The sequence below is a fragment of the Taudactylus pleione genome, unplaced genomic scaffold, assembly GCF_031769625.1.
Source record: "Taudactylus pleione unplaced genomic scaffold, aTauple2 ptg001531l, whole genome shotgun sequence".
NCBI classification, from domain to species: domain Eukaryota; kingdom Metazoa; phylum Chordata; class Amphibia; order Anura; family Myobatrachidae; genus Taudactylus; species Taudactylus pleione.
This window is the reverse complement of record NW_028285928.1, coordinates 162,919-177,500: the sequence shown is the minus strand read 5'-3', so window position 1 is coordinate 177,500 and position 14,582 is coordinate 162,919. Positions and strand designations below refer to the sequence as shown.

General features: G+C 44.5%; 1 protein-coding gene across 2 annotated transcripts in view; it reads left to right on the top strand.

Moving 5' to 3' along the window:
* CIST1 (colon, intestine and stomach enriched 1) overlaps positions 1–14,582 on the top strand; it is a 102,009-nt gene that overhangs the window by 47,943 nt on the left and 39,484 nt on the right. For both annotated transcript variants that reach the window (XM_088463964.1, XM_088463963.1), the window contains exon 2: positions 4,673–4,726. In XM_088463964.1, the coding sequence (XP_088320090.1) occupies positions 4,673–4,726 (54 nt within the window). The remainder of the gene's footprint in view (positions 1–4,672; positions 4,727–14,582) is intronic.

Below are 14,582 nucleotides of genomic sequence, written 5' to 3'. Positions count from 1 at the left end.
ATTCTGCTTGATGGAAAGTGGAGCTGTAAGCCTGAAAATTGTATTCAAGTGGGAACAAAATCTCTAAAAACAGGTTTTTCCAGTTGTAGAAAAATATGTGTGTTAACACTACACTCTCATGCAAAAGCATCTAGACTATGGTGCACACACAATATTAGGCAATAAGATCGAAAGAGAAAGGAAATAGAAAAGCTGCCTCAGGCTACTGTATTTATAAATTAATTTGCAGTTCCGACAGATTCTCAGCTTCCTCCGTAAAAATAGATTTCTTAACCACTTAATGCCCCTTACCCTCTATCATCAAAATACATGTTAATACTACTGTTTTAGTGGGTATGAAATTAAACTTGAATGATGTGAATGGCCAAAATATTCTCTGTAAAGCGCTACAGAATTTGTGTGCATTATATAAATAACTGGTAATAAAATAATTAAAAAGTCATCTCATTTTCAAACCTAGACAAGCTACTGCAACAAATGAGGGCACACATGAGTTAATTGAAGCTACTGCAGGAATGGCGGTGGTCTGTACTTTTATCTACTTCTTACTCCCCACTAGGGCACCTAACACTTGGTTGCTTATGCTCGGCTGCTTATGTTGGTGTTATGGTCGCTAATGTAGCTATGTATTTTATCCATGTCCTTGTCCTGCATTGTATTGTATTGTATTGTACTGTAAGTCACTGGTCACCTATTTGTTTATGTACTTTGTAAGGTGCTGCGGAACACTTGTGGTGCCATATAAATAAATAATAATAATAATAATAAATCCCTGATGATCACCAGATAATAACTACTAAGATGTTACATAGATTGTTAAGAGGAGAATGGGTATGACTTACCAACGGCTGAACAGCCGGAAACCCGAAGACTAAACATCCCGACTGGGGCTGGTAAGTATGCTAACCTTCTCCCTAACCCTAATCTTCCTTTGGTGGTGCCTAACCCTAACCCCCCCTTCCCGCACCCTAACTAAAACTAACTATCCCGAGGGGGACTCCTAACCCTAACCCCCCCCCAGTGGTGCCTAACCCTATCCCCCTCCCCATAGCCTGACCCTAACCCTCCCGGGGTGGTGCCTAACCCTAATCTCTCCCGAGGGGTGCCTAAACCTAACCCCCTCATCCCCAGGGAAACTAGTATACTTACCCGGTTCTGGATGTTCAGGATTCCAACGATACGGGATGCAGATGCCAGTATCCTGATAACCTTTGGGATATTGGCATTGGCATTATGCCGGGTGGTGGGATGCCAGTGCTAGAATATCGGCGGCCGGCATCCCGTCTGCCAGCAATATAACTACATCCCATTAAGAGGATCCCTTCTTTCAAATCATGGTATCCTCAAGTGTGGAGGTTCCAGGATGGGGTGTCACCCCTGAGGTTTGGATTTGGTCGTAACAGACGTGGGGGGCTGAAGAGGAGACTTGGGAAGCGTGGATGAAACTGGATGGCTAGAACCAGGACTTCCTCATGTATGACCCCCTCCCCGCGGCTGCCAATGCAAGTGTACGGGTGGGCGACTGATCGCCCATACACACAGCACGATGGACAGATATATCTGCCATCAGCTGTGCAGCACAGCCGACGTGATATTTCTATGAACAACGTCGGTCACAGACATATTGCTGGTACACACTGGCCGATGGGCACACAATATATTTTCCAATAAATTGATTGGCCAATATATCTGCCAGTGTGTACCCAGCATAACTGTCCAGCATCTGGTGTTTTGCAATTAAACAATGATGATGAATAAAAACAAATGTAGATTTACATATATGCTTATCACTATTTGTTTTTATAAAAATAGAATAAAAATTAGTCTAACAACATGTTATGACTTTTTACTTAAACTTATAGTTGGCAAAATTGGAACTCATCTGACCAGCCACCTACTCCCCTCCTCACCCCCCACCCCCCTTGCCTCGCTAGTCTGACAGGCCAAAACAAGAGTGAAAACTGTTCTTTAGACACACCTACACTGTTGCGTATAGGAAACGGTAAAGTGAATGGCTGGGGGCCACCTAGGCCCCCAGAAGCTTTGGGGGCTATAACAGTGTGAAATACATTTTAGATGCTTGTTTAGCACTCCTGCCATCAGCTGAGACTACAATGTTAGATCACTTAAAAAGGAAAAAAAATGTTCTATATCATCAGTGTTCTTTTTTGCCGTGCCTCTGAGTTTTTTTTATGGGCTCCCCACAAACTAGTCTATGTCACTTGGATGTCCAAAGTTTTTTTGTAACCCCTATGTATTGCCTTTGCTTGATTCTTTCCTTACCTATATGCTGATTTCTCTGAAGAAATTGAGCCTCCCTATGCAGACAGTGAGTGGCTCTCTGTCTGTGGCACTTCTGTGCAGGTACTTGGTGGAGTTGGAAATAGTTCCACCTACCATTAGAGGCAGGGCCGTAGCTAGGGTAGTGCGGCCGGTGCCACCGCACAGGGCACCACAGGTCAGGGGGCGCTGTTTGGGCCTATCGAATTTCTGTTTATTATCATTCTTGCTTGTAGCTTCCTCTTATTTCATACCCAGCATCTCCTGGCCACTACTATCTCTTTCATGGCCCTTCCCCATGAAGCCATGGCCCTTTTTTGGGTGCATTATGTCCCTTTGAAAAATGAGGGGGCGCCAATGTTCTTTCTGGCACAGGGCATCAAAAAGTCTAGTTACGGCTCTGATTAGAGGTGACGGAACTCAGGGCCTGATTCAGCTTTGGAAATAGAGTGAGAATTAGCACATAACTGATCATCTTGGTGAAACCATGCTGCACTGCAAGTGGGGCAGATTTAAAATGTGCAGAGAGATTTAGATTTGGGAGGGCTGTGCAGTATTTATGAGCTACATGCAAAAGCAGCCAGTATTAACCCTACATGCAAAGCATCCAATATTTACCATAAATGCAATTTTTTTATGTATTTACACTCCTTACATTGCAATATGGTTTGTCCACATTCACAGTTAATTGCTAATTCTCACTCTATTCCCAAAGCTGAATCAGGCCCTCAGTTCCACCCCGTTCCTGCCCAATTTAACCCCTTAGCATAACACAGTTTCACTGTCATCCTCTTTTAATTTCTTACAAAAAGGAAAGTCATAACGCAATTTATCAGTTAACTGACATTTTCTCTTTGGTGGTGGCACACTTAGATAATTGTAAATTAGATCTATAGGGGTGATTCAGTAGTGGATGGAATTGCAAAGCTACACGCAAGCAGTTTGCAATTCCGTCCTTGCAATTATGTTAATGCAGCAGGAGGAGTCATGGCTCCTGCATGCATTAATGATTCTAGCTGCGTCCACAGACACATCTGCATGATCCCTTTCCGACTGAGTGATCATGGGATCACGCAGTCCGGCCAACACACATGTGGGAAGGAGACTAGTATACATCAGCTGACAGAGATCCTGGCCTCTTCCCACCCCCCCAATGTCTGCGATACCCCGATGTTTTAGGAAACAGAGGCCATCCTCTCCGCCTCCACCAAACGGCAGCAGATTGTCAATCACTGACAGTCTGCTGCCGCTCTGCATGCAATCACGCAAGACCCGTACTGCACATGCAAATTATGGGGTTTGATAGAGGGGACCGGCGGGGGCCTGGGCACACTGCCCCCACTCCCTTACCTGTCAACGGCAGCAGCCTGTGTCTCCTCAGCCCAGCATATGCTGCTGTGTGCTGGGCTGCAGTGGGACCAGGGAGACTTATCAGCAGAAGCAGCAGTCTCCACTAGCTGTGTGGGCGGGTTAGGGAGCAGTCACACTGATCGTGCCCCCCCTGGATTTGCCCCGGGCTAAGGTGCACACGGTACACCCCCCTGCTTTGTGGTGCAGCAAATACTATTTCTTTATTTTTGTAAGGAGACATGGCTATGCCTCCTTACATCAGACAATGGCCCCGAAAGAGCGCAGCTCTTTACGGTCCTGGATGTGGCCAACAATTGGAGGGGTTTGGTCATCTCACATTATTATAATATCAATAATCTGTGACCCTTTTAATATAATATCAATAAACTGTGTCCCTTTTGCTAGATTAGCATTAATTTGTTCCCCCTTTAATGAAAATATCAATATTGGAAGAAAAATCAATAATCGGCTACCACACACTGGGCCTCTAGGGTGGACTTTACACCAGGGCTAAAAGTTGGCAGCCAGCCTATGGACTAGGTACTTAGGATCTATCTGTTACAGCTGGCCTTGAACCCTCTTTATCTTCCTACAGTATATGTCTATCACTCTCAAACTGACTCTGTATGCACAGGAACAATAGTGCAAAAATTATCTTAAAAAATGTTTACAGTTGCACTGTTTTAATTGCATATATGTTAAATATTAAAGAGGCTTTCAGACCAATTTCATCACAAAATAAATATTTATCACCTATTAACAACTCTAGTCGATGATGTCACTATGCACTTAATTTTAGACCCCTGTCTAAGGTGCCCCAGGCTCCCCAAAGCTTTCCAGCTCTGTGTATAGTGTTGGAAATCGGTGTGTAGGTTATTGATATAAGTTTGCATGTTTTAAGACTTATTGGGGAGCCAGTGCTGGGAAGTATCACAGGGAGATCAGTGGGGAAGATTTGTAGTCTGGCTGCAACATTTTTATCCCCAATTCCACATATTATTAACAAATTAGTTACATTTTTATCATTGATTTGTATTTACAGGTACTTCTACGACAACAACAACAACACATTCTGCCAGCAGCTCAACAGCAACAGGTAATTGACAGAGTCTTGTACATACTGGGCCTGATTCAGAAGTGGCGCTATTGTAGCCATGGCTGCGTCTTTGCCACAGCGCGACTGCATCTTTATGCTAATGCCGCGGCCGAAATGAACTGATTTAGCATCAGTGATTCCAAGTGGAATAATCTGAGATATAAATGTGAGATATCAGGTACTTAATCTGTGAAATATGTAGATGATCAGTCAAAACTAGAAGATTAAGGTTGTCTATTTACTAATCTTTAGGAGATAAAGTGTTAAGGTACCAGCCAATCAGCTCCTAACTGACGTTTTTCAAACACAGTCTGTGATATGGCAATTAGGAGCTGATTGGCTGGTACCTTATCACCATTCACTTTATCTACTAACACAGCTTAGTTAATAGACCCCTAAATGGAGGTCATAAGGGGGGAATGGAATTGACAGAATTAGACTACCACACACATGGGCACAACAGATGAAGACATACTAGGGAATTGGAATTTTATTTTATTAGTATGTTATTTATTAAAGCGTAAACATTTTCTGCAGAGCTGTAAATAAGCTCATATATAATGAATGACATAAAATACTACATAATGAGGTACAAAGACAAGGTTGATGGGCAAATAAAACAAAATTAGCATAGGGGTGTTATCCCTTTTTTTGGTGCATCTATTTTTATTTTTCTGTCTGGAAAACAGCTTGGGAGCTACTACACATTATCCATCACTATTCCTTATGGCACCTCTGGGTGCACCAGCAGGACGCAGAGTGAATTTCTTAACAGTTATGTTATTACTCTAGGAGTTTTTTCTTTGTTCCTCTTTCTAAAAACTCACACCTGAGAGAAGTGGAGGCAGAGAAGAAAAAGAGTATTCCAGGAACCATTGCTATAATTCCTTCATAAGTATTGTGTGGAATACATTGGTGTGCACCGAGTGTCAGTTATATTTTGTTTAGAAGTTATTATCTGTATCATAGTGGCAGATACATTAAATGATATACAACACTCTATTTGGTCAATATTGTTATATTGTCTGCAAATAAACAACATGTATCTTTCTGAAATATAAAATACTTTGTCTCATTTGTACTTTCACTAATCCCCTCTCAGTGAGCTTTTCTCACAGCGATTTGTCTGGGTATTGTTATGCACACCCAACAGTCCACATAATCTCCTAGTATCAGGCTAGAGAGGTCTTAAACTATACTGTAGCAACCGCTTTTCCCATAGAGATTTATGTTCTCACAGGTTGCGGCCGAGGTGTGTCTGAAACTGGATGATGCGAGCTTGAGGCCCGTGACATGACTGGAACCAGGTGATGCGGCCTAGCGGCCGAGGTGTGTCTGTAACTGGATGATGCGGGCTCGAAGCACGTGGCATGACTGGAACCAGGTGATGCAGCCTTGCGGTCGAGGTGCATCTGAAGCTGGATGATGCAGGCTTGAGACCCATAGCATGACTAGAATCAGTTGTTGCAGCCTAACGGCCGAGGTGCGTCCGTAACAATATAGCAAACAGTTGAACTTGACACAGCAGGAATATTGACTGGAAGCAACAAGGATGAGAACACTACAGACTGACTCTGGTGAACACGAACAAGCACAGCTAGGCAGGACTGAGGTAAGACTGGACTCTGTGGACACAAATAACACAGCTTAGCAAGATGCATGGGTTCTGCAAAACAAACAGGCATGTACTGGACACTGGGGAAATTACTCCATAAACAGGAACTGTAGAACTTCGAAGACTGGCTAGGACTCAGACTTCTGAGGACAGACCAACTAACAAAGCATGTCAGACAGTATAACCGGCATGGAGTGAAGGACTGGCTGTAACTTAAGAGATGTAGGGTCCAATCAGAGCCATTTCTTGCAAAGAGCTATTCCTAATGACAGGCTAGTGTGCACCTGAGCTGCACACAGACAGATGATGATTAGTGAGCACCTGAAACAAAACACACAGACAAGACAGGAATGAAAGGCTATGAGCTAAACACAGACAAGACAGGAATCCGGCTGCCTGCAACAGCGGAACATGGATCAGGACAAGATGCAGTGTCCCAGTGACTAGTATAGCTGGGACCTGCCACCAAGATGATCTGCTGTCGTGGATCCTAACAGTACCCCTTCTTGAGGGTGGACTCAGGACACCCCAATGTCAGTAAGGGGAGCAAGAATCTTGGTGTAACAGAGAATGATCAATGTCTTCTACAATGTCTTCTTTTTCCCCACCTGCTTAGGCCTTACAATGGGGATTATAAAGATGTACTTACTGTCCAAAGAAAGTTCCTCCAAGAATCTTTCAACTGCTACTGGATTATAGTCAGAACCAGTGTCATCATCCAAAGGCAGAACCATCCCCTTACTATTGGGAATGGAAAGCTTCACCTATTGAGAAGCTGACGGGGTCCTCTTCTCCGAATTTACATAGGATTCATTGTCAGGAGACATTAACAAGCATTCAGAGTGGAGATATGTAGGCAGTCTAATGTGGAGATGACGAAAAACTACGATCTTGAGGAGGTCGAGACTTGCAGGCAAGATGGTCCTTTAAGGTATTAGCAGATTTTAATTTAGATGGTCATTTTGAAGCACAAGTAGAACTTTTAGAAGGCTGAGCAATAACTATATCCTGACCACCAAACCTCCTAAAGGACAGTACAGACAAATAAATCTAGATCGTAGAAAATGGCATCTTTTTATCTAATATAGGGATCAGCCCATTTCTTAGCTTCTCCTTTAAATGTTAAAAGTAAGAACAACATTTTTTTCATGCTGAGAAAGATCTGGAGGAAGTACTTGGACTTGAAGCTTTAGGTTCCGAAATTGCCTAATCTTCAATGGGGAAGTGGAACAATCAGGGTCCTGGTCTGGCGTGACTGATTGAAGATCTCTAGCTGGAATAGATACAGGCTCTCCTCTAGGTAACGGAACTTTGGACTTCTCCTTCAGGATCAGTAAATTGAACTCCCCTCCTTGTGTCGGTACTACGGAGACCTCTTCTGAGGGTAGTACTATAGGCAGCTTTTCTGAGGTTGATACATCTGGTGTCGGTACTTCAAACCTCTGTTCTGAGGTTGGTACATCAAACTTTAGTCTGGATGACTAAAGCATCAGGAACCCCTTCAGGAGTAGGTACGTCAGACACCTCACTTTAGGTTGGAACATCAGAGAATCACTTTAGGAGTTGGAACATCAGACTCCTCACTTGAGATTGGTACATCAGACTCCTTTTACTGGAGTCAGTACTTTGGACACCTCTTCTGAGGTTAGCATATCGAAATCCCCTCATGTGGTCTTGAATGATTATGACATCGGAAACTCCTACAGGAGTGGGTACATCAGACACTTCTATATGTGTCGGTACTTCAGACACCTCTTCTGAAGTGGGAGCATTGGTCATATTCTCTGAAGACACAGTCGAGGTCAAGACATTAATTTTAATATCAGATGTTCCTCCTGTAAAAGAAAAAAATTTAACCTTTGCTGGTATAATGAGTCTTTGAATGAGGTCCCAAGTCTCAAATTTGGGAACCATTCAAACAGAGTCGGTCGAAGCGGCCGCACGCCAACAATGTTCGCTATACTGCGCATGCGTAAAGTTCGCAATGCGCGTGCACAAACTAGCCGCTACGAACAGAAATTTATCTCTCCTTGAACACAGCCAGTTCGGTAGTTTGAGTGACAGATTGAGGCGTTTGTGGGTGGTAACAGGGGAAGGTGCTTGAAAACGGGGGAGTGAGATCCGAACGCAGGCGTGCCTAAATATGCGAACGGCGTGTTTTGGGAGTGCATATGGTTTATGGGAGTGCATAATTAACAAAGTAGCGTCATGGGACATGTGACATGGGAGGTTTTTACACTGACATGATCGTAGAGCTTAAGAGAGGGTATGGTTAACCTTAAGCTCTACGACCAGTTCTGATGGTTCCCGATGGTCACGATTAATCCTTATATGCCCGGAGATTACATGCAATGCGTACGAGAAGGGGGCGTACTTTTGGGAATTCCGGCCACTTTATCCCCTTGGTCGGCCAGCTACCGATCCGAACTTAGGGACGCAACTTGCGAGGGAATCATTTGCATATCCGGCCCCTTTTCCCGTACGACCGTGCGGCCACTTCGACCGACTCTGAATGAGGTCCTTGGTCCCTTAGTTATTGGTATCCCAATTATAAATAACTGGCTCCTTTTGGGGAACCATGGCACCTTTGTCAGGAATTACGGAGTCTGCGGCATTAATAGGCTTACAAGGTGAGTGGTTAACTTGAAGCCTAGGACTTTGAGGCTGGTCATTTCTTCTTGGCTTACATAAAGAACAGTCTGCAATAAAATGATCTGCACTCCCACAGCATAAACAGACAATTTTCCCTATGACTTTGCCACTGGGCCTCAGAAAGCCTAGGTCATAAGTATCTCCTATATCCACCTTCCTCCTGCATAGAGGACGGCATTGCAGAGGTAATGGAAGTGGAGTCTGTCATCTCCTTTGTTTCCGCTGGGAAGGATGGAATCTTTTCAAAGTCTGGTAAATTCCCCAAAAATGTTTGTACTAACATACTGTATTAGTACTAAACAATATTTTTTGTAACTGTTCAGTCTTTAGATGAAATTCCCGTAAGAACTCAGGATATATGAAATCAGATGAATGAGGTGTTATAGAACAGTTTACAGTTGGGGTGCATTCCAACTGTTCCTCCCTAGATGGATTCTTGCAATAGCTAGATGTGTCCGATGAAATCTGGGAGGCTTGAAATGTTTGCTGCTGCAGCACATCCACATGAGATGATAATCCAAGGAAGGCTTATAGCAGCAGCGCTTGCATGCTCTCGAGGTTCAGAATTGTGTTTGATAGTCCCATATCAGGATTTCACAGGGCAGAGACCATATTGAAAACACTCCAGTAGCGTCTGTTTTTGGCCGGTTATGATCTCACACGGAGCCGAGACTGCAGGGCTTCTGACCAAGGATAGAACTGGCATACGAAGTGGAAGTCCTTCCACTACTGTTGCAAACTGGAGTGTGGCTTCAGAATAATGGAACAGGCACAGTAATAATAAGATAGGGTACACTTGCAGCGGCATATGAGAGGTCTCAGGATTGTCAAGGGACTTTGATGCATGCTAGGTAGATAACCTACACTAGCTGCATGGCAGGGATGACCAGGACTGAGGATATTGCAGGATTTCATGACAAGACTCGATGAGGACTAGAAAGGACTAGAAAGGCCAAACAGGCAAAGGACAAGACAGACAAAATACAAACAAGAGAAGACAGGCAATGGGTGCAGCAGGACTACCGGGCTGAGGTGCAGCTACAGCCAGGACTTGAGAACTGAGGTGCGACTTGAGACTGGACGAAGCAGCCTTGAGGGCTGAGGTGCAACTAAAGAAAGGACTTGAAGACAGAGATGTGACCTGAGATAAAATGATGCAGACTTGAAGCCCGTGGCGTGACTGGAACCTGGTGATGCAGCTTTGCGGCTTAGGTGCATTTGAAACTGGATGATGTGGGCTTGAGGCCATTGGCGTGACTGGAACCAAGTGATGCGGCCTTGCGGCCGAGGTGCATCTGAAACTGGATGATGCGGACTTGAGGCCCGTGACATGACTGGAACCAGGTGATGCAGCCTTGCAGCAAAGGTGCGTCTGAAACTGGATGATGTGGGCTTGAAGCCCGTAGCGTGACTGGAACCAGGTGACGCAGCCTTGCGGCCAAGGTGCATCTGAACCTGGGTGATGCAGGCTTGAGGCCCATGGCCTGACTGGAACCAGGTAATGCAGCCTAATGGCCGAGGTGTGTCCAGAAAAATACAGCAAACAGGTGAACTTGACACAGCAGGAATATTGACTGAAAGTAGCAAGGATTAGAACACTGCAGACTGACTCTGGTGGACACAAACAAACACAGCTAGGTAGGATTGAGGTAAGACTGGACTCCGGTGGACACAAATAACACATCTTAGGAGGACTGATGTATGAAGCTGCCTCAGGCAACGGCATGCACGGGTTCTGTAGAACAAACAGGCATGTACTGGACACTGGGAAAATGACTCCATAAACAGGAACTGTAGATCTTGAAAGACCGGCTAGCACTCAGACTTCTGAGGACAGACCAACTAACAAAGCAAGTCAAACAGTATAACCGGCATGGAGTGAAGGACTGGCTGTAACTTAAGAGATGCAGGGTCCAATCAGAGCCATTTCCTGCAAAGAGTTATTCCTAATGACAGGCTAGAGTGCACCTGAGCTACATCTAGACATATGATGATTTGTGAACACCTGAGACAAAACACACAGACAGTAATGACAGGCTATGAGCTAAACACAGACAAGACAGGAATCCGGCTGCCTGTAACAGCTGGAACATGGATCAGGACAAGTTACAGTGTCCCAGTGACAAGTATAGCTGGGACCTGCCACCAAGATGATCTGCTGTCGTGGATCCTAACAGACAGATGCTAGAGGTACTGGACCTCTAGCATCTGTCCTACTGGACCTCTATCATCTATCCTACTGGACCTCTAGCATCTGCCAGGGTAGCACATAGCGGTACCTGGAAGTGTCGGGAACTCTGGCACCACCAGGAGGAGATGCAGAAAGCTGCATCTTCTCCTGTAAAACCCCTGACAATGAGCATGAGACCCCTGACAATGAGCATGAAACCCCTTGCAACGAGCATGAAACCCAGAGCATAAAACCCCTCACAACGAGCATGAGACCCCTGACAATGAGCAGGTAATTTAAAAGTAATCGGAATCCTTACTGTGTCGCATAAAATGGTGTCAGGGGCAAATATGTTTGTGGCATAATGTGTAATGGGCATTACAGTATGTGTCATTGGGCATTATGGTATGTGTCATCGGGCATTACGGTGTGTGGCATAATTTGTAATGGGCATTACGGTGTGTGGCAAAATGTGTAATGGTCATTATGGTGTGTGGCATATTGTGTAATGGGCATTACAGTGTGTTGCATATTGTATAATGGGCGTTACAGTGTGCAGATTAATGTGTAATTGAAATAATTTTTATGTGGAAAAATGTGTAATGGGCATCACAGAGTGTGGCATAATTTGTAAGGGGCATTACAGTGTGGAATAATGTGTAAGGTGAATTACAAGAAGGAGGAAATATGACAAATAATGTAAACTGTCTATGGGGGTGGGGGTGCATTTTTAACTGTTTGCACTTGCAGCCAAATTGCCTAGAAATGGCCCTGTATTAGTTTTGCCAAAATACCATGGGGGGAGGGGGGGCACCAGGAACTTTTTTGAAGGTGGGAGCTAAATGTTTAGTTACACCACTGGTCAGGCCACAATTAAGGACAACAACAAGATTCCTCACATCATTGGAGATTTGCACCTCCAAACCAAGCTTAAATCCAGTCAGTTGGTAAAGCTGCAGACTTGTTCATTGATTGCATCATAAGAACATGTATTTTATCAGGATTCAGTCACACCCAACTGGATCATCCACTCCTGGAGTTCAGCTAGACAACTAGGCAGGGGCGTATATATAATGGTGGCAGGGTGTGCGGTGAACACGGGCCACTGGGTCCAGAGGGGCCCACACTGCACACCCTGCACCCATATTATACTTACCACTCCAGAGTTCAATGTCTGCACCGGTATCAGTGCTGTGAAAAATGCCTAGAAAATGTCCAACACCGCCGCTATTTTCCCAGCGTTTTGCGCATGGGCAGTATGAAAACTGGGAAAATGGCTTCCGCGCCACTTTCCCAGTGACCTGCACATACACAGTAGACTCTGGACACAGATTAGTGCGCAGAGTCTACTGCTGCGGTGCTGTGCTCAGTGCGCTGCCAGCAGCTGGAGAGAGAGGAGGGGCCCCAGGCGGAGACTGCACACTGCCCCATCTCTGTTGAAATGCCCCTGCAGTCAGGGGTATATTTACTAAAGTGAGAGTTTTTAGAAATGGAGATGTTGCCCATAGCAACCAGATTCTACATTTAACTAGCACCTTCTAGAAGATAATAACTAGAATCTGGTTGCTATGGGCAACATCTCCATCTCTAAAAACTCTCACTTTAGTACATATAACCCCCTAGATTGGCATTGGTTTCCGGATCAAAGGACAAGTACAGATGAGTATCATCTGCATAGCAAGCAATTGTAGACCACAGCACCATAACTACATTTCTCGTGTCGAAGCTGAATAATTGAGTGAGACAAGTTCAGTTTAAAATTTAATCGCAGTGACGCCATCTTGCGAATGGCTGCAAGACTCCATTTTAGAAATGCGATCGCAAGCGCCATTTTAGGTGAACTCACAATATAGTACATGTGGCGATATTTTTATTAGCACTTATGCGATCGCTTCTTTCACCATTTTTCATACGCACAATTATACCCACAAGGGCGCTATTAAATAATCGCAATTAGCGAATGCATGAGACTTAGTATGAAACCGCTGAAAAAGTAGCTTTATGCGCACGCATCTGCGCCAAATTATCTAGCGTCCTTATATCAAACCCCGAATACTCACACACTACATATTCGCACACAAGGTTCCATTAGCATCAAATTGTATGATTCAAGTTGGTTAAGTTAGTTTAAATGCTAAGAAATAGAGGTTTTTGATAACTAAGGTATTATACATGATAAGCAAGGTGTATTTGGTTTCGTTCTGATGCGTACGCTTTTTACAGCATCCCGGTGTTATCGGTGGAGAGATCGCATCATGCAAACTCAAGTTACGGATCGCAGAACTTACAAGCAACAAAATGTTTAGTTGATGGAATGTTACAGGAGGCGTTACCAGAAAGACTCCGGCTGTTAGAGGCAGGGAAAGTCTATTTGAAACAACCTGTTAAATGTGTCGTTACATATGCTTCTCCTCTGGGAACCAATGAAATCAGCAGGAAGTTCTCCCTTTGTCCTGTTTCAGTCTGGGGGGGAATAAATACATGTGTCCGAACACTGGTTTGCCAGTTCATGCTGAATTTTGGGTGAACTGAGGATATCTAGTCTGAGGTCTATCTCTGGGTCCAGAGGCGCAGCGTATGTATAACTGTACTTGGGTCTGTATTATTTCCTTTTACGCCTAACTTGTGTATGTATAGATTGCGTGTAACTGACTGTACTTTTACTTGAATAATACTTGTGCGTTGGAAACACAGATTCCACTCCTGTCTTTATTTGCGGTTATACTGCGTACGCAATTAGCATTCTGTTTAGAGGTTATAGGCAGGTTTTTGTCTTAGAGGTTCTAGGCAGGTGAATCTTAGAGGTTTATAGGCAGAAATATATTAAAGGTTAATACTGACGATTCAACACTCGGTGCCTGGTGCAGACCAAACCCCTCCGCATGATGCTGCACAGATTTGGGCTGCAGGGTGCTGCTACAGACACCCTGCTAGCCAGATGCAGGAACTACGGGTGAGCAGTGGTGCTGCCCCCACAGGGCTCTGCACGAACACAAGACTTGCATTCCCCTAGTTACGAGCCTTGTAGACTAGGCCATGATATCTGATTATTTCAGCCAGTGGTACAAGGAATAGCATGGGAGATATGATGAATCCTCTGGAACACCGCATAGCAGTGGCAATGATGAGTATATTCCTGAAGATACTCTCTGTGACCTATATAAACATGAATTCAGTTTCAGTTTAACATAGGGCCTGATTCAGCAAGAAACTCATGCAATTGCTGAGTTTTGCATATTGCACATGCGTATGCATCGCAGTGTGCGTGCACGAACCAGCCACTGCAATCGGGACTGCAATAGCAGTGTCTACACTGACCCATCGCAGAGTGATTGACAGGAAGTGCTGTTTGTGGGTGGTGACGGAGGGGATGGTTGGAGAAACGCAGGTGTGACTGCATTTGAACGCCGTTGCATGGG